This window comes from Oncorhynchus keta, chromosome 28 (genome assembly GCF_023373465.1).
Source record: "Oncorhynchus keta strain PuntledgeMale-10-30-2019 chromosome 28, Oket_V2, whole genome shotgun sequence".
NCBI lineage: Eukaryota > Metazoa > Chordata > Actinopteri > Salmoniformes > Salmonidae > Oncorhynchus > Oncorhynchus keta.
In genome coordinates this window covers 71,507,359-71,527,551 of record NC_068448.1, presented here as the reverse complement: position 1 = coordinate 71,527,551, position 20,193 = coordinate 71,507,359, and the positions used below count along the sequence as shown (strand labels likewise).

At 42.7% G+C, this 20,193-nt stretch overlaps 3 protein-coding genes across 8 annotated transcripts in view; 2 read left to right on the top strand and 1 right to left on the bottom strand.

Annotated features, from left to right (window-relative positions):
- LOC118397906 (GTP-binding protein Rheb) overlaps positions 1-6,881 on the top strand; it is a 46,260-nt gene extending 39,379 nt beyond the window's left edge. For both annotated transcript variants that reach the window (XM_052483780.1, XM_052483779.1), the window contains 2 exons: positions 4,894-4,975; positions 6,319-6,881. In XM_052483780.1, the coding sequence (XP_052339740.1) occupies positions 4,894-4,975; positions 6,319-6,411 (175 nt within the window). In that variant the 3' untranslated portion in view covers positions 6,412-6,881. The remainder of the gene's footprint in view (positions 1-4,893; positions 4,976-6,318) is intronic.
- Positions 6,882-10,878: 3,997 nt separating this feature from the next.
- On the top strand, positions 10,879-13,920 carry LOC118398888 (gamma-crystallin N-B-like). The gene is made up of 4 exons (XM_035794694.2): positions 10,879-11,013; positions 12,136-12,384; positions 12,950-13,095; positions 13,667-13,920. The coding sequence occupies exons 1-4, from the start codon at positions 10,993-10,995 to the stop codon at positions 13,800-13,802; spliced, it is 552 nt and encodes a 183-aa protein (XP_035650587.1). The 5' UTR covers positions 10,879-10,992; the 3' UTR covers positions 13,803-13,920.
- A 400-nt stretch (positions 13,921-14,320) lies between these two features.
- Positions 14,321-19,663, bottom strand: LOC118398886 (NEDD8 ultimate buster 1-like). Of its 5 annotated transcripts, none has more exons than XM_035794686.2 (15): positions 19,525-19,663; positions 19,085-19,209; positions 18,764-18,937; positions 18,592-18,656; positions 18,398-18,462; positions 18,005-18,172; positions 17,729-17,817; positions 17,404-17,510; positions 16,953-17,139; positions 16,730-16,837; positions 16,435-16,587; positions 15,999-16,145; positions 15,705-15,791; positions 15,397-15,598; positions 14,321-15,128 (listed from the first exon to the last, which is right to left on the bottom strand). In XM_035794686.2, the coding sequence occupies exons 2-15, from the start codon at positions 19,199-19,201 to the stop codon at positions 14,959-14,961; spliced, it is 1,839 nt and encodes a 612-aa protein (XP_035650579.1). In that variant the 5' UTR covers positions 19,202-19,209; positions 19,525-19,663; the 3' UTR covers positions 14,321-14,958. The 5 variants fall into 5 exon arrangements, with proteins under 5 accessions (XP_035650579.1, XP_035650583.1, XP_035650582.1 ...); XM_035794690.2 differs by having other exon boundaries at positions 15,418-15,598; XM_035794689.2 differs by having other exon boundaries at positions 18,770-18,937.
- Positions 19,664-20,193: the final 530 nt, after the last annotated feature.

Sequence of the window (20,193 nt, the reverse complement as noted above, 5' to 3'; positions counted from 1 at the left end):
CCCTCTATTAGACTGATGACTGGGATGAATACAGGAGCAGGACAATACAACCTCTATTAGACTGATGACTGGGATGAATACAGGAGCAGGACAAGACACCCTCTATTAGACTGATGACTGGGATGAATACAGGAGCAGGACAAGACACCCTCTATTAGACTGATGACTGGGATGAATACAGGAGCAGGACAAGACACCCTCTATTAGACTGGGATGAATACAGGAGCAGGACAAGACACCCTCTATTAGACTGATGACTGGGATGAATACAGGAGCAGGACAAGACAACCTCTATTAGACTGATGACTGGGATGAATACAGGAGCAGGACAAGACACCCTCTATTTGACTGATGAAGTTCAATCCATTAATATGTTTTTTTAAAGTGTACAATAGGGGTTGAACAATAGTCCTCTAAATCTACCCTAATCATGGAAGTGTATGACAACTGTCCAGTCGTTGTGCACCGTGCTCCAGGTTTAACCTGCTTCGTGTGGTCTGAGTTCCATAATGATTCAAATAGGCTACATGTCCCAAATGACTAATTATTGTATAACATTAGACTATGATCCACTAATGCCAGAGACCCTCAGGAACAACTATACGGACGTATGGAAAGCAAGGTAAACAGAACTGAATGTAATAATGCAAAATGTAGGCTACAAATGTAAGGAAATGTAACATTAAAGGGACAGTTGTTATATATGTATGTGGGTATTACTGACGGTGGCTAAAATTCAGAATAACGGCACAACTTACTTATAGCTTCACTGTGAAAAAGGGGCCCCGATACATGTCATGTTGATATGATTTTCAATATGTCTGATTTCACATTCATCTCCAGGGATCATAATGGAAAATCCTATAAAACAATTGCCATGTGTCTTTAAATTCCCCTTCTCCAAATGGATTACTAATTTACCTAGCTCTTATCGATTTGTAATTTACAGTATATAGAGCATGCTGTTATTTCTGTCCTGATAAAAGAAAGTAGCTTTTTCCACTCAACCTTATTCATGGTTTCCTCGCAATGAAAGGTAGTGGAATTGTGAGGGAATTAAGTCAAGGTCAGAATACTTGTACGCCGTATCTGTAGACACACCTTCATTTATTTGACCTCCACCCCAAACCAATAGTGGGTGAATAGCGCAGTATTATAGCTAATGTCATTTTGTTTTACATATTTAGCCTGTATATGCTGTTTTAGAGTTCAGGGTTTCTTGAATCACGGGACAATTTCAACTTTATTTCCACAAATATTTGTCTTAATATTTTACCTTTATTTAACTAGGCAAGTCAGTTAAGAACAACTTCTTATTTTCAATGACGGTCTAGGAACAGTGGGTTAACTGCCTGTTCAGGGGCAGAACGACAGATTTGTACCTTGTCAGCTCGGGGATTTGAACTTGTAACCTTTCGGTTCCTAATCCAACACTCTAACCACTAGGCTGCCCCAATATTAACAACATTTGAAATGTATATTTTGAAAGACCAAAGTATCAGCTATCACACCATGTGAAGGAACAACATTGTTACATTATTACATTTTTTATTCATAAAATGCAAATAACTGGATTCATGTCAACTCCGTCAGACACCATAAAAGCCATTTAGTGTTACAATGATTGTCCAAAAAGTGTTTAAAGGCCTTGATTGTTTAATTCTAACAAGATATTATTCAAATATGTAATGCAAATCTCAATGTATTGTATTGTTTTGTTTTCTCGCACTATTGAATGCTTCAGGGCTAATTCTGTTAGCATTTTGACCTTATTTTCTAGATTTAGGACATATTGACATTTTTACAGCAAACATCCCTTTGGTCTTGCACAGAAAATTGTTCCATTGTTTAAGCATATGTTGCAGAACAGTGTATTAACAAAGCATTAGAGTTGACAAGCCACTGGCAGAATTGTCGACAGATAATTAAAACTGACATGTTTTTGCCTCTAAAAATACAAGTTAAATACAAACATTTTGTAAAATATGGTAAATTATTTTAAAACACATCTCACGGATCTTCGGACACATCTTTTAGGAATCACAGTTTTGAGAGAAATATTGTTTAACATTCAGAAGGCTATTGCAAGAAACTAGGTAGTTATTCAGTTGATATCCATTATTACAAGTTTTTAGAATTTTAAACCCTTTTTTGGAGAGTTTGAAATTGGGATCCATTGCTCCGGAGCATGAGTATTTTTTTTTGTTGAAAATTCCCCAAAACAAATATTTTTTCTTATAAAATTGCCCTAAATGTAACGTTTGAGCTCAAATAATGCACACAAAAAAAACTATAAAAAGTGTTTCCCTGCCAGACAAGGATTGTCCCGAATGTCCTGCTTTTCTACACATTGGCAAAATGTACAACATTTTTTCAGTTTTAAAGCTACTTTCCTGTAATTCAAAACATTTATTTCATAACTTATGACGTGTTCATATGCTATCTGCGGGGCCCCCAAAGCTTGCTGGTCCCCCCCCCCCACCTTGCGGGGGCGTGCGCTTTGCCAGTGTGAATAGCATGCTATTCTCATGCTTAAGTTCAAGGTCAGAATATGCGTAGAGAGAAAAGTGCATAAAAAGGGAATTGCGTTCCATTTACACATGCTTGACTCTGGTCTGAATCCCCCCCATAGTGAAAACAGCTCAGTTCCATTTACACGTGCTTGACTCTGGTCTGAATCCCCCCCATAGTGAAAACAGCTCAGTTCCATTTACACGTGCTTGACTCTGGTCTGAATCCCCCCCATAGTGAAAACAGCAGTTCCATTTACACGTGCTTGACTCTGGTCTGAATCCCCCCATAGTGAAAACAGCTCAGTTCCATTTACACGTGCTTGACTCTGGTCTGAATCCCCCATAGTGAAACAGCTCAGTTCCATTTACACGTGCTTGACTCTGGTCTGAATCCCCCCCATAGTGAAAACAGCTCAGTTCCATTTACACGTGCTTGACTCTGGTCTGAATCCCCCCCATAGTGAAAACAGCAGTTCCATTTACACGTGCTTGACTCTGGTCTGAATCCCCCATAGTGAAAACAGCTCAGTTCCATTTACACGTGCTTGACTCTGGTCTGAATCCCCCCATAGTGAAAACAGCTCAGTTCCATTTACACGTGCTTGACTCTGGTCTGAATCCCCCATAGTGAAAACAGCTCAGTTCCATTTACACGTGCTTGACTCTGGTCTGAATCCCCCATAGTGAAAACAGCTCAGTTCCATTTACACGTGCTTGACTCTGGTCTGAATCCCCCCATAGTGAAAACAGCTCAGTTCCATTTACACGTGCTTGACTCTGGTCTGAATCCCCCCATAGTGAAAACAGCTCAGTTCCATTTACACGTGCTTGACTCTGGTCTGAATCCCCCCATAGTGAAAACAGCTCAGTTCCATTTACACGTGCTTGACTCTGGTCTGAATCCCCCCATAGTGAAAACAGCTCAGTTCCATTTACACGTGCTTGACTCTGGTCTGAATCCCCCCATAGTGAAAACAGCTCAGTTCCATTTACACGTGCTTGACTCTGGTCTGAATCCCCCATAGTGAAAACAGCTCAGTTCCATTTACACGTGCTTGACTCTGGTCTGAATCCCCCCATAGTGAAAACAGCTCAGTTCCATTTACACGTGCTTGACTCCGATCGGAATCCCCCCATAGTGAAAACAGCTCAGTTCCATTTACACGTGCTTGACTCTGGTCTGAATCCCCCCCATAGTGAAACAGCTCAGTTCCATTTACACGTGCTTGACTCTGGTCTGAATCCCCCCCATAGTGAAAACAGCTCAGTTCCATTTACACGTGCTTGACTCCGATCGGAATCCCCCCATAGTGAAAACAGCTCAGTTCCATTTACACGTGCTTGACTCTGGTCTGAATCCCCCCATAGTGAAAACAGCTCAGTTCCATTTACACGTGCTTGACTCTGGTCTGAATCCCTCCATAGTGAAAACAGCTCAGTTCCATTTACACGTGCTTGACTCTGGTCTGAATCCCTCCATAGTGAAACAGCTCAGTTCCATTTACACGTGCTTGACTCTGGTCTGAATCCCCCATAGTGAAAACAGCTCAGTTCCATTTACACGTGTTTGACTCCGGTCTGAATCCCTCCATAGTGAAAACAGCTCAGTTCCATTTACACGTGCTTGACTCTGGTCTGAATCCCTCCATAGTGAAACAGCTCAGTTCCATTTACACGTGCTTGACTCTGGTCTGAATCCCCCATAGTGAAAACAGCTCAGTTCCATTTACGCGTGCTTGACTCCAGGTCGGAATCCCCCATAGTGAAAACAGCAGTTCCATTTACACGTGCTTGACTCTGGTCTGAATCCCCCATAGTGAAAACAGCTCAGTTCCATTTACACGTGCTTGACTCCGGTCTGAATCCCCCATAGTGAAAACAGCTCAGTTCCATTTACACGTGCTTGACTCTGGTCTGAATCCCCCATAGTGAAAACAGCTCAGTTCCATTTACACGTGCTTGACTCTGGTCTGAATCCCTCCATAGTGAAAACAGCTCAGTTCCATTTACACGTGCTTGACTCTGGTCTGAATCCCCCCATAGTGAAAACAGCTCAGTTCCATTTACACGTGCTTGACTCTGGTCTGAATCCCTCCATAGTGAAAACAGCTCAGTTCCATTTACACGTGCTTGACTCCGATCGGAATCCCCCCATAGTGAAAACAGCTCAGTTTCGTCATTAGAGCCTTTACCCTCCTGTGAGGCTCTCATTGGATTTGAACACTATCACATGTGGTTATACTGTAGCGTTCCAAACAAATGGTGTTCACTTTATTATTCTGTTCCCCTCAGTACAATCAGGAACTGTGTGTATGGGCTGTACTGCTGTCACAAGCTAATTGTAGTCACTATGATGTGTTGTTTCCCCCTCTCTCCTCAGTGTAATCAGTTGTGAAGAAGGCAAAGCACTGGCTGACTCGTGGAACGCAGCATTCATGGAGTCCTCTGCAAAAGAGAACCAGGTGATGACTGGACATTCACTCCCAGAGCCATCGGTTAGATGGAGTTTGACATCTACTGTAGTATTGTAATGGGTGCCATCTTGGCACCGAATGTTCCAAGGCTATTACAGTCTAGTTTGAATACATACAGTGAGAGTAATGTAAAGGAAGAAACATTTGGTGCCAACATGGAAGATAGTTTGCCAAAGTGTAATACCTACAGCTTTGTTCATCATTCTCCGCTCATCAATCTCTCTTTAATCAGTTCTCATCCTTGTCATTCCTGGGTAGGGTGGACAAAGCTAGGCAGGGGAATAGGGGGGTAGACATTGATCAGACCCCATTTCTGTGCTGTGAGTACTCCAGACCAGGGTGTCGTTTTGATCTCGGTCCCCAGGAGGAGAGGCCTTTTCTGGGGATGCTGAGGACAGCAGTCTGGGCTCCAGAGAGAGGGAGAGCTTCTTATTGAATTTCTCATTCTCTACTTTGATGGAGATGTGTGCACACACCTCTTCTAAGAAATGTTCCTCTCCTTCTCAGGAATAGGCCCTGCTGCTGAAGAAGACCATAAAGGTTTCCTATTGTTGCAGAAAAAAATATTATTTTGACGGATACTTCAAGGCTGTTGCAGAATGTCTCCATAGTCTTTTCAAGGTTACAGTGGTTTTGTTGTAGGCAGAGTGCAAATAGTGACTCGAGGTGTCCTGCTTCAGATCAATATGTATGATAACCAAAGAAGTAACCGACTGTTGTATTTGTTTTTTGAAGTTTTTTAAAGGATATGGTCTGAATGCATCATTCAACATAATTGCTATTTCCCCAATTTTCCAAAGGAGGCATGTTAGATCCATTGGAAAGGAGATACCTAGTCCGTTGTACAACTCAATGGATTCAACTGAAATGTGTCTTCCGCATTTATCCCAACCCCTCTGAATCAGAGAGGTGCGGAGGGCTGCCTTAATCAACATCCACGTCTTCGGCGCCTGGAGAACAGTGGGTTTAACTGCCTTGCTCAAGGGCAGAACTACAGATTTTTACCTTGTCATCTCAAGGATTCGATCCAGCAACCTTTCGGTTACTGGCCCAACGCTCCTATCCGCCAGGCTACCTGCTGACACATGCTGCTAATGATATCAAAATAATGTTTGTATCAAATAGTCCAGTGTTTCAACCTTCCTTCTTTCCCAGCAGCCACAATTCATCTGTCAATGTTTGGTTTTCTTTTAGATTTGCTGGTGTGAACTGAACACATTTCACCATCACCATTTAATCTACCTATTAAGCACAGAGCAGAGAAAACATCAGTCTGCACACTCCTGTTGTCTTTATGGCATAATTTCTTTCCTGTTTCCTGTGTGAGTCAGACGGCGGTGGAGGTGTTCAAGAGGACCATCCTGGAAGCGGAGAAAATGGAGGGGGGAGCCCCCCAGGGCAGGACGTCCTGCTCCCTGATGTAACCATCCGCCTCGGGCCCTCGCAACCCGTACCCAACCACAGCACTGGACACTGGGAAATCCCTCTACTTGAAGTGGCTAACAGCCTGTTCTCCCTCGAGAAGCGTCTTCTTTTTTTCCCTTTTATTTGTGTTTTTTGGGGGGAAGGACAGAGGAAGACTTTGACATTAAGAGTAATTATCCATCCCAGCTTAGAGTACACTCGTATCACCCCCCCTCCCCCCCTTCTGTCTTCCCCTTCTTCTGAGAAACTAAACATGGTGAAATATCGAGCCTTACTTCTCATTTAAAGCCTGTAATCTCATTGCTACCTGAGCCCCCCCCCTGCCTTCCTCTTGAAAAGTTTGTATAACAACGTATTTCATAAAGTTATTATTATGGCCACTACAGTTGGCCAGCATTCATTCACTAGTGTAGTGAATGTTGATTCCCTTTTTTTTGTAATCATTAAATCTGCATATTGTTTCACTACAGTTTGATTTTCTGTCTGATTGTTTCTCAGAATTATATTTAGTTTGTATAAAACAAAAAATCAGAATACACATGACAATTATATATTTTGATATTACAGTATGTGATATAGGAATTATATATTTTCCCTAACCTGTCCTGGGATAAATGATTGGGTATTCTACTTCCTCTTGGCTCCTCTACCTCAGAACATGTCAAAACACTGAGGTTGCCACCCAGTCAGGGAAACAGATTGTGTCATCACACCGCTCCTCACTCTTGCCAGCTCTCAGAGCGGGTCCATGATAATTAACATTACCAAGGAGAAATGGAAACCTGGTGGGTTGGATTAATATGTGCCCCCATGAGAGATCTAATCCTCATTATATTCCTCTCTATAATCCAGTTGGAGTAGAGTGGAGATAGTTACTGTCATGTAGAACCAGTTACAGTACGGACTTATAGCCAGTCTTTACTCCATAGAATACATTCATTTTATGATGGAGAAACAGCCCACCTACCCTCTAGGCACTTGGGTAGATCTGCAAGGATGGGGTCTGTATCTATACTGAACAAAAATGTGAACGCAACATACAACGATTTTACTGAATTACAGTTCATATAAATTAATAAGGCCCTATGGATATCAAGCCTGGCTGCACCCCTTCCCAATCAGAATTTGTTTTCCCCCAGAAAAGGGCTTTCTTACAGACCGAAATACTCCTGTTTTATCAGCTGTCTGGATCCCGCAGGTGAAGAAGCCACATGTGCAGGTTTGGGCTGGCATGGTTATACGTGGTCTGTGGTTGAGGCCGGTTGAACGTAGTGCCAAATTCTCTAAAACAGAGGCGGCTTATGGTAGAGAAATGAACATAAATTTCTCTGCCAACAGCTCTGATGTACAGTTGGAGTCATCAAAACTTTTTTTCAACCACTCCACAAATTTCTTGTTAAACTATAGTTTTGGCAAGTCAGTTTGACATCTACTTTGTGCATGACAAGTAATTTTTCCAACAATTGTTAAGACAGATTATTTAACTTACAATTCACTGTATCACAATTACCGTGGGTCAGAAGTTTACATACACTAAGTTGACTGTGCCTTTAAACAGCTTGGAAAATTCAAGAAAATTATGTCATGGCTTTAGAAGCTTCTGATAGGCTAATTGACATAATTTGAGTCAATTGGAGGTGTACCTGTGGATGTATTTCAAGGCCTACCTTCAAATGCAGTGCCTCTTTGCTTGACATAATGGGGAAATCAGTCAAGACCTCAGAAAAAAACACTGCCTGAAGGTACCAAGTTCATCTCTACAAACAATAGTACGCAAGTATAATCACCATGGGACCATGCAGCCGTCATACCGCTCAGGAAGGAGACACGTTCTGTCTCAGATGAACGTAGTTTGGTGGAAAAGTGCAAACCAATCCATGAACAACAGCAAAGGACCTTGTGAAGATGCTGGAGGAAACCAGTACAAAAGTATCTATATCCACAGTAAAACAAGTCCTATATCGACATAACCTGAAAGGCCGCTCAGCAAGGAAGAAGCCACTGCTCCAAAACCTCCATTAAAAAAGCCAGACTACGGTTTACAACTGCACATGGGGGCGAAGATCGTACTTTTGGGGAAATGTTCTCTGGTCTGATAAAACAAAAATAGAATTGTTTGGCCATAATGACCATTGTTATGTTTGGAGGACAAAGGGTGACACTTGCAAGACGAAGCACACCATCCCAACCGTGAAGCACGGGGGTGGCAGCATCATGTTGTGGGGGTGCTTTGCTGCAGGAGGGACTGGTGCACTTCACAAAATAGATGGCATCATGAGGTAGGAAAATGTGGATATATTGAAGCAACATCTCAAGACATGAGTCAGAAAGTTCAAGCTTGGTCGCAAATGGGTCTTCCAAATGGACAATGACCCCAAGCAAACTTCCACAGTTGTGGCAAAATGGCTTAAGGACAACAAAGTCAAGGTATTGGAGTGGCCATCACAAAGCCCTGACCTCAATCCCATAGAAAATTTGTGGGCAGAACTGAAAAAGTGTGCGCGAGCAAGGAGGCCTACAAACCTGACTCAGTTACACCAGCTCTGTCAGGAGGAATGGGCCAAAATGCACCCAACTTAATGTGGGAAGCTTGTGGAAGACTACCGAAACATTTGACCCAAGTTAAACAATTTAAAGGCCATACTACCAAATACTAATTGAGTGTGTGTAAACTTCTGACCCACTGGGAATGTGATGAAAGCTGAAATAAATCACTCTACTATTATTCTGACATTGCACATTCTTAAAATAAAGTGGTGATCCTAACTGACCTAAGACAGGGAATTGTTACTAGGATTAAATGTCAGAAATTGTGAAAAACTGAGTTTAAATGTATTTGGCTAAGGTGTATGTAAACTTCTGACTTCAACTGTACATTCCTGCAGACAGTGTACCAACTGCAGTATCCCTTAACTTGAGACATGTGGCATTGATCATGCTGTTTAATCAACTTCTTGATATGCCACACCTGTCAGGTGAATGGATTTTCTTGGCAAAGAAGAAATGCTCACTTAACAGGGACGTAAACAGATTGGTGCAGAACATTTGAGAGAAATAAGCTTTTTGAAACATTTCTGGGATGTTTTATTTCAGCTCATGAAAAAGGGGATCAACACTTTACATGTATCATTTATATTTTTGTTCAGTATAACATGGCAAAACATCCTAGCCTATTCGATGGCATGGAGAAGATTCTACCATATTGGTTTTACCTGTCCAATTATCCCAGGGCTGAATCTCAATAGTCTAAAGTGGATATCTCCTCTCCATCTGCACTGATCTGAAAACTACAGGATAGGTCAAAGCAGTATGGCGGATGCCTTCTGGGATTTAGTTTCCTCTGTCCAGCTCTTTCACATTAGTGGAGAAGAAAGGAGACAGCAGATGCAAATGAGCTGTTAAGTCTGGTGCAACACATTTCTCACTATTACCGACACTTGTGTTTTTGTTGAACATTGTCTAATGTTGGTGTCTAATAATGACAACTAAAGTGGGAAAGTGGATACCTAGTCGAAGTGAATGAGACCAACATTACAGGCCTGCTACCCAGGCCATGGTTGAGAGGGGCTAAATTATACAAAGATAGGGCGATCTATTAGCCTATTGGCCCGAGCGAGAAAGAGAGTCAGCATATCCAGAGGTAGAAAGACACTTAAGAGGGCTTATCATCCTCTAATGGACTTGTAGGTAATCGATCAGCATTCAAGGGTAGTATTCCAATACCATAATGCACTATCAGCAAGTCAGGAGATCCATTTACGTTCTCTATGTTCTCTTACAGAGCTTCAAGCTCTCCAAGATATTACAATATGCCAATGTTGAAAAACATTTTATGACATTGAAGAGTCAGTATAAATCTATATTTCTCACTTGAATGTACAGGGATTGTTCTGACATTCATAAACAGTTTTATCACCAGATTTATATGCCCAGTGCGTTATTGTCATAACAGCCAACTATTTCAAAGCCATAAAATCTTAATCTATTTAAATGTCCCCCACACTTCACATACAACATCACTGCCAGTTCTAGTACTTCAGATCAGAGGTCGATGGTCATCTAAATAAGGTTGTGACACCCTGTCTGTGTGAACAATGGCAGGTCATAGTAGTAGTATTGTGTGGAGAGGGCAGGAGAATACAGAGCCTTTGATGTAGCTCTGCACGCTCTCTTCTCCCTCGTGGGCCTATCACCTGGTTGCCATGATAACCACCCTCCCACCACACGCACACACACTTCTCTCTGTCTTTCTCACTGTGCGGGCATGCCAGGCCTTATTCAACTTGACCAGAAGAGAAGCGTAGCATGTGCAAAACGGCCTGCACAAAGCCCTGGCCAAGCAAAACCCTTTGTTGTCCTCCTGTTTAGTCTCTCTACAGCCAAAGCCCAGAATCAGCAGTGCCAACAGTTGAAGGGAAAGTGCCCACCCAGCAAAAGCCCTAAGTCCCCCATTGTGTGTCCTTTGTGTGGCAAAGCCTCGCGATACTTTCCGGCACTGCCCCGGACGTATATATTGGGGTGTCCAACTTTTTTACTGTTACACTTTACTTGTGGGCCAGGTTGGACAGTATCCAGTGGAAATGTCGCAGTATTCTGGAAAGGTAAGCTGCACCTGGGTCTTCTTGTATACACACGGCATCAGGTAGGTTACCACTGGGACATAACTGACTGGATAGCCAGGCCAGGTCTCCCTTGAAAAATAGGTATTTGGACCTCACTGGGACTACCAGGTAAAAGATAGAGGCAACTCCAGCCAGTAAACATATAGGTTTGGGACTGTATGCATTTAACAGGTAGTGTAGGTGTGATAAAATGAGTTTGGAAATTTGGAGGCAATCCCTGGTGAAAATGTAAGATTGTTCTGATCAGTGCCATAATTGTCTTGCTGGGAGAAATGTTAAATCTGTCAAGGGAGTTAAAAGATTATATCTAAAAGAGAAAGTCCTGAGAGCATTTCATTTATTTAAACTATCAGTGGCCAGTATGGATAATTAGTTGGTGGCTGGCCAATAGGAATAGACATACCATAGTCTTGTATGCATAATGCTGCTAAAGCCAACTCTAGTCTTTTATTAATAGCTGCAGTTGGTTTCAGCACATAAATACAGCATGGAAACAGACTACATGGCAACATCTGGAAAGCTGAAGCGTTAAAGTTTCCGCGATTAGAAATGAAAAGGTAACATCCGGTTGAGGCCACATACTCAGCGTTTACCTTGAAAGAAGTCGACTCTAAAGCGGAAACATTGCGTTTAAATTTCAATCACGCTGAACTTCTGCGATGTGGATTGAATAGACACTCCAGTGACAAAGTGTCCGTTAAGCCTCTGGCCTGGGATCCAAACTCAATCGCTCTGGACTGTTTCACTACATTTGGCTAAGTGAACAATAAAAGGAAATGGAGCAATGGAGTTTGCATCCAAATACTATTTGAAATCGTTCAAATACTTCAAGGGTTTGCAATGGCAGCTGGGTGGGGGTTGTACTTTAAGGGTTTGCAGTGGCAGCTGGGTGGGGGTTGCACTTTAAGGGTTTGCAGTGGCAGCTGGGTAGGGGTTGCACTTTTGGGATTTTTCTATGGGTTGCATTGCAACAGGCAAGCTCAATCAAGCCAGTTATATTATAATGATGTTAAATATTATTTGATCCCAGGCTATCCTACCTTGACCTCCCCACCCTAACTAATGAACTGTGGTATTAACCTCCTCACCCACCCAACACAGATCACCTTCTACGAGGGAAAATGCTTCACCGGCAGGCAGCTGGAGGTCAGGGGTGACTGCGATAACTTCCAGGACCGTGGCTTCATGAACCGCGTCAACTCCATCCGTGTGGAGAGCGGTGCCTTCCGCTGCTTCGACCACCCCGACTTCAAGGGACAGCAGTACATCCTGGAGCATGGCGAATACCCAGAGTTCCAGCGTTGGAACAGCCACAACGACCACATGGGCTCCTGCAAGCCCATCAAGATGGTGAGAGATGGGGTTAAGGGTTCCGGATTGTAGGGATAGGGGTTAAGGAGTGAAGGGATAGGTTAAGGTTTGAAGGTATAGGGGTTAAGATTTGAAGGGATAGGGATTAAAGGGATAGGTTAAGGTTTGAAGGGATATGGGTTAAGGCTTAAAGGGAAAGGGCTTAAAGGGAAAGGGAAAGGGGTTAAGGCTTAAAGGGATAGGGGTTAAGGCTTAAAGGGATATGGGTTAAGGCTTAAAGGGATATGGGTTAAGGCTTAAAGGGATATGGGTTAAGGCTTAAAGGGATATGGGTTAAGGCTTAAAGGGAAAGGGGTTAAGGCTTAAAGGGAAAGGGGTTAAGGCTTAAAGGGATAGGGGTTAAGGGCTAGGGGGGTGCTAATGAGGATGATGAGAGGTTACGTTATAGAGCCATTTTCTACATTTTCTACTACTCAAAGATACTTTAGATTCTTCTCGCTCATCTTCATTATAATAGTATTCCGTATTCCGCTGTTGAAAAGCGTGTATGAAATCCAAATGCAGACTCATGTTAACCTCTCTCCTCTTCTACTGTGTCTTGCAGCACGGTGAGCACTACAGAATGGAACTGTTCGAGGCCTGTAACTTCTCTGGCCAGTGTGTGGAGGTCTGTGACGACTGCCCCTTCCTGCAGAGCCGTGGCTTCAGCAAGAGCTGCATCAACTCCATCAAGGTCTACGGAGACGGAGCGTAAGAAACACACCTCTAGTCACAGACTGCAATCACACACACGTAAAACTGTGAAATCAGAGAAACACATATACAGTGATTAAACATTTGGATCTATTTTTGTTGAGCTAAGATATCCAACCTTTTAGCATGTAGGAACATAATTGGAACACATATGCCAACGATCTAGAAGGTAAAGCGTAGACATTGCTGAATTCCTAAATAACTAATTCCACTATTCACAACTGTGGTCCCAACTGTTATTTGAGTTGAATATTAAAGGGGAAGTTCAGGATTTTACAACTTGTTGTTAAATGTATCCTCACCCTGAAAGTAGTATATTTATTTTTAAAAGCCAAACCACATATGTAGTTGATGTGTGATAGTATTTTATAAATCTATGTAATTGAATGGACAGGCTATAGCTATTAGCAAACACACAATACATTTCTATATTTGACTTAATATCCTGATAACATCAAATTACACACAGTAGATATATTTAGGCCATTACTGCTATTCCATCTTCTCTAACAGTGTGTGAAGTGAGCAGATGTGTGACCATTTCTAACCTGCCGATTTCCTTCTGTAGCTGGGTGATGTACGAGGAGCCTAACTTCCGCGGACGCATGTACATCGTGGAGAGAGGAGACTACTGCAGTCACAATGAGTGGCAGGCCGAGAACCCCAACATCCAGTCCATCCGTAGAGTGGTCAACTACTTCTAAACCTTTTCCCCTGTCCCGACCCCAGACCCGCATGGACTGACTTTCACCATTCTACAAATGTACAATAAAAAATAATACATTTAAAAAATATAATACCACAAATGTATTTTTAATCGAACACTTGCTGTGTTATGTTTCTGTGAGAGTACGAGGGTCTATATGGAGCAGTGGTTTTCAACCTGGGTACTTGGGAAGACTCATTAAGAATATTGGCTTAACGATTGATTGCACATGAGGGGGTACTGCGAGAGCAAAACATATCTGGGGTAAGGTACCCCAAAAAGGTTATGATTAGATAGCACAGGAGGTTGGTGGCACCTTAATTGGGGAGAATGGGCTCGTGGTAATGACTCAGTGGAATGATATCAAACACATGGATGCCATTCCATTTGCCCTGTTCAAGACATTATGAGCCATCCTCCCCTCAGCAGCCTCCACTGGTAGATAGATACGGTATAGAGCACAGGTATAAGAAAAATACATGTTCATACTGTGAATCATGAGGCACAAATACATACTAATTGCAAAGGAGTATTTATTGTATGTAATAACAGGTTCTTAAATTAAATGCAAATGACTTTGAAACTAAAGGCAACCTGAACTATATGGCACTAAGACCAGTCATGTATTGTCATATTGGTAATCAAACTCCATGAAAACCACAACTGAAATGAAAACAGAATTTAACCAACTTAATTTCTTGATTAAATTAATTAAAGGGATCTGGAATACTAAAACAGAGCACAAAGACAAATGTACTTCAGTTGGAGAAACATCTTGTACACAAGCAACCAAAAATCCCTTTACGATACAATTATAAGCCTCACATTCTAAACAGGGTTGAAATCTCAAACATGAACCTTCAAATAATCCAAGTGGTGAGAATGGGGAGAACACAGTCCCCAGATTAACTTTCTGATTTCCTTTTTTGATTGACGTTAGCTCACTTCCTTACAAATTATTTCCAATCTGTTCACATGTTTAAATGACAACACTTTAGTACAAAAAAACAGAATGTAAAAATGTTGATGTATCGCTATAGGGGAAAAAGAACAATCACAAACCTAATTTGGGGTCTAAAAAGACCAAAATCAAACACCCTTGTTTTAGGACGTGGTGGAAGTGCGATAAAAATGGCCGCCGGCTTGACGGCACTTTAGCTGGAGGGGGTACAGTTCCTGTGGAGGTAGGACTTCATCTGAGCTATGACCTCGCTCTCCTCCTCCAGGGTCAGGTCCAGGTAGTCCTCTTCATGTCGGGGGATATCCTCCAGCACCTCATTCACCAGGTCTACGTCCATAGGGTCCTCCCCTTGGCTCCCAGAGCCTGGACACACCAATGACAAGTGTCATGTTCATTAGGGCTCCACTTTGGGGATTTGGGTATAAATGGCATCCTGGTGCCTTAAGTATCAGCAGCATATTGAATGCCTCTTTCTCACATAGACCTCTCAACAGCGGAACACTAGCCAGTGTATGTGACAATAAAACCGATTTTTTAAATGATTTATTCAATAAGACCTGTATTGTTGTATTAACGGAGTAATGAGAGCGTGAATCCATCTGTTCATCTGCATGCTTCTCTGTGTACGTACGTGTGTGAATGTGAGTCCTACCTGCGGACTCAGAGGAGGTGCTGGGCTCCTCGGACAGTGAGGAGGGGGGAGAGGGGGAGAGCAGCTCTGGGGGCAGGACCCCCTGGTTGTCCAGCAGTAGCTGGGTGGCCCCTTGCACGTCTCCCCCCGTCAGCCTCAGTGCAGCTTCGGCAGCCTCCGGCTCAAAGCCCAGGTATAACAGCTATGCAGAGGGAAGGATAAGGTACCATACTAAACTGATAAACCTACCTTTTATACTGAAATAGTGACGAGAGTGAGAGAGAGCTCAAAGAGGTAGGGGATGTTACCTGCTCAACCTTGGATTGATCTATGGGGAGCTCTGTGTTGTGGTTGGTTACAGCAGCAGACTCAGCCTGGGTGGACTCTAGAAGAATCTAGGGGGAAACAAGCAAACAAGGATCAAGTAATATAAAAACCATACATATTAGCAAAGTATGCTAGCCTGCACCTACACTCTTCTGCTAGCTAATGTTGCTTCATGGCTCTGGTTATGGTAACATGTTGTGATGGTTGGCATATCTTCTTTCATGGCGTATTGAGAAACAATGTGTGTTTTTGCAGTAGCAGCGACTGCCTCTCACCCCATAGGCTCTTTCCATGTCTCCGTCTGCCTGATGGAGGGCCCGGGCAGCGTCTCTCTTGGAGTATCCCAGCGCTCTGAGGGTGGCCAGGCCCTCCATACGCCTCATCCTCTTCTCCCTCTCCTGCTGTTTCATCTCCTCCCTCTCCTGACAGGGACAGACAAAACCATAGAATTACACTCAATATGCTCCACCCATCATGGGACACTGACTCAAATAGTTCTAGTAAGTGTATTTCTATAATTATAACAGCGCTGATAACTTAGTTGCTATTAGGAAATATTTCCTATCATCTGCAACTACATCAGGTGAGAGCGCCAGCCCCTTTTTCCCTACTATGGGACTTATTTATTAATTAATCAAAATAAAATAAACTAGAATAGACATTACCATTCAAGTCAACATTGCACCATTCTATTGCTCAGGGGGGACCCACCTGTCTCCTGTGGGTGATGTGCAGCGCGGCCTCGTCTACGTTGCCGTGGCAGGCCCTCAGGCCTAGACGGGCCTCCTGCTCAGAGAAACCCAGACCCATCAGCCCGGTCATCTTCCCTGGGTCCAGACACAGACGCCCATACAGGTCCTCCACCTACAACACAGCAGGAGTAAGAGGTAGGATCAGTAATATTACAGTGAGGTGCCTCCCTGCTTATAGAAATGTTGTTAATGTCTGAAGATGAGACAATCTGGAAGCAGGACTCCAGATTGTACAGCCAGATGATGGACTGTACCCGCATTAGCTTCTGTGTGGCCTGGTGTTCGTTACCATCCAGGTACGCTAGTAAGCTCTGTAGGAGGTACAGCCTGAGGAACAGCACTTCCTCTCGTCCTGTGTTTCCCTGAAAACAAAATTAAATTAATCAAATGTACTATTTTACAACTTTTATGAAATGTGGGTAGGGGTTAGGTGTTGTTTGTTAACAGAGCCATAGACCAGAGATGGCGGTTCATCACCTTGATCTGCATGAGCCTCTGCTGCTGCTCTCCGTAGCACTTGAGGAAGCAGTCCTCGGCTCTCTGCAGCCTCTGCTTGCCGTCGTCCAGGCAGGAAAGGGCCTCCAGGGCTCTGTAGCACCACACGATGTCCAGCTGCAGTACTGCATAGTTGTCCACCGTGCTCAAGAGCACCGAGCCACATGTACTGTGGAGAGACACACAAAATATATATCTTACATCAGTCTAAATAAATCTAATGGATCGGAGGAACTGTACAATGGTATTGGAGGTGGAACAGAACGTGTAGTAGAAGTCGTACACATTCAAAGTCAAATAAAATGATAACACCATAAAATGATCTGGCATTTTTAATTAGACATTGACGGTTTTAACCAAAAGGTAAATGTGTGTTTTGACCAATATCTGCTTCGACAAAGGATTTCTGTGATTGTAGCTGTAGGTGTTTTACCCAAACTGGTCGTCAGCTTGCAACAGGTGGCACAGAGCAGCGTCGTACTGTTTCCTCTTCATCAGAGCGCGGCCTTTCTCGTGGAACCCCATGGCTAAAATCAGAGCCTGAGGACAACAATCACACAGCATTAGAAATAGTCAAGAATTTGTGTGGTGCGGAGTCACAATCAGTGGAGCTTAAATTCACACAGAACACATGGCAAGAATCATAGTTACCATTCAAGCCACACATTGTGTGAGCTTGCTGTCCACTCGTACTGCTTATCATGGCAGTTATGAATATAATATTGCTCATATGTTCATGAGTCCTTTGTCGAGACTACCTTTTTCTCTCTGTGAGGTATTTTCAGAGGGTTCCCCTTCTGATCAGCAATCTCTAGGAATGGAGTCGTGGCTGGGTCATCGGTGCCATCTACAATGACAACCAAACCACAGAACCACCATAAAATAACACTCCTGTAGCGTTGTGATTGAGGTTAAACGCAGTATGAGGGTTTACTGAGAGGATCTGGATGCCTAAAATGACAACCAAGCATGAAGTAATATTCCTGTAGCGTTGTGATAATTGTGATTGTGTTTAAAAGCAGTGTCTCACTAACCTCTCTCGGAGAGGATCTGGAAGCCCTTCTGGGTTCTCTGGACACTCTGGTCCTGGGTTTTCTTCTTCTCCTCCTCCTCCGCCATCTGTTTCTTCCTCTCAGGCTCGCTCACCCGTAGAACCATAATCTTACTGTTGTTCTTCACGTCCTGTTCATCCAGACGCTTCTCTGTGAAGAGAAACCGTTTCAATGCTTGCAAAGTTGAGAGAAAAAAATAAGAAACCTGCACATTGGTCTTGCTAATATCACTGCTCTTTATTATAAGCTTTACGTATCGGACTTAAGGACTTGGTCAAAGCTTTTGCATGCAAAGCTGAAATTACCAAACATAATGAGAGTTCATATGCATTGATTAGAGGGTGGTTGTGGCAACTAGACCTAAGTGGAACTTACCAGGAGTCAGTGTCTTCCCATTCAAAATTAACTTGATGTATTTGAGTCCATATTGTTCAGCAATCCTATACAAATGTAGGAAGAAAGTAGCACTGTATAGCTTTGTGACCTTAGACATAATAGGCCTAATAAGACACTTCAACCACTGATAACATAAAAGATTGTAAAACATTGTGATGGCCATTTTCACTTACCGAGCGATGATATCTTGTGCAAGGACATCCAGTTTAGTCTCCAAATAGTTCTTCTTCTTGACATCCTAAAGGATTCAGGTAAAAAAAATCAGGAATTATTAGTTTATTTTCTGTAGGGTGTGTCAGGGAAAACACACCCACCCACCCACCCTCAAACTCAAAACACACACACACAAACTTTTTTTCCGTCTTTAGGCAGAAGGAGTTCCAACGTGGCCACAAATGTCTCTCTATAGGTCTTATTCCCCATTCCTCTCTTTACTGCTTGGGATCTGATGCTCTCCAAGGCACTTGCCACTTCAGACACAGAGAAGCACACAATGGCTGCATAGTTCACTGCAAGCTGCTGCAATGACAACAGTGACAAAGACAGACACAGACAGGCATAGTTAAAAACTATCACACAAATCTGACTCATAGTCAGGTGACAGACCAACCAGCTGAATGAACATCAACACATTTAGAATGGCTATAACTTCATAGCTAATGTTACCTGCAGAGGTTGCTGTCCTGCCTGGTTGTTTTCTGTGGTGTATGGTGGGTTCCAGAGCTGAATTTTATCTTGTTTTAAAAGATTTACCAGCTTTGCCTGAATATGCATCTCTGCCATTCTCAAAACTGTGAAACAAATATGGTAGGAAAAGTGAAAGTGAACAGCTAGCCCGCAAACAATAGCGGAATTCCGCAGGATGAAGTACGAACATGTATATACTCACTACTGTATAAGAGGATAAGAGCGTCTGCTAAATAACTCAAATGTCAAATGGATGAGTAGAACTAACTAGCAACAGTAGGTAGGGCCAATATTATTGTATGCTAACTACGCAGTCGCAGACAACAACAACAGCTGCGACGCTTCCCATTTTGGCTACGACTAGCTCACGCAGGATAAATACGACACATTCGTTGTTTCAGATTTATTTAAAGATTTACCAAATTAATGATTCAGTCACGTTGGAAGTGTTAACCTTGTCGCCGTATTATTTTGATAGGAATGTGTTGAAACGAGCTTTTTTAATGTTATTCTTCTCTTTCACTTCCGTACTAAGGAAAGTCACGAGGTCCAAATTGTCTTCGCTCCGACTCGGTGGCAAAGCACATTACTTCGAGAAAGTACTCCACCACAAGTATGTCCAATGATTTAAAATACGTAGGTCATCCATTTACATTTTTGGTTGTATTTCATTCCACCTGCTATTACCCTGCAGTGGTGTAAAGTACCTAAGTAAAAAATACTTTAAAGTACTACATAAGTCTTTTTGTGGTATCTGTACTTTACTTTACTATTTATATTTTTGACAACTTTTACTTCACTACATTCCAAAATGAAATAATGTACTTTTTATGCCATACGTTTTCCCCGACAACCAAAAGTAGTCATTACATTTTGAATGCTGAGCAGGACAGTAAAATTGTCCAATTCACAGACTTATCAATAGAACATCCCTGGTCATCCCTACTGCCTCTGATCTGGAAGACTCCATAAACACACATTTATTTGTATTTGACCTTTATTTAACTAGGCAAGTCGGTTAAGAAAAATTCTTATTTACAATGACAGCCTACCAAAAGGCAAAAGGCCTCTTTTTAGGGCAGGGATGA

Coding starts and splice junctions, on each gene's coding strand:
- LOC118398886 (XM_035794686.2), bottom strand. CDS start 19,201: ATGGCAGAGATGCATATTCAGGCAAAGCTGGTAAATCTTTTAAAACAA. Junction 18,938..19,084: donor CAGGACAGCAACCTCTGCAG/GTAACATTAGCT, acceptor TTGTCATTGCAG/CAGCTTGCAGTGAACTATGC. Junction 17,511..17,728: donor TACCTCACAGAGAGAAAAAG/GTAGTCTCGACA, acceptor TGTTGTCCTCAG/GCTCTGATTTTAGCCATGGG.
- LOC118398888 (XM_035794694.2), top strand. CDS start 10,993: ATGTCGCAGTATTCTGGAAAG. Junction 11,014..12,135: donor TGTCGCAGTATTCTGGAAAG/GTAAGCTGCACC, acceptor CACCCAACACAG/ATCACCTTCTACGAGGGAAA. Junction 12,385..12,949: donor CCTGCAAGCCCATCAAGATG/GTGAGAGATGGG, acceptor TGTGTCTTGCAG/CACGGTGAGCACTACAGAAT.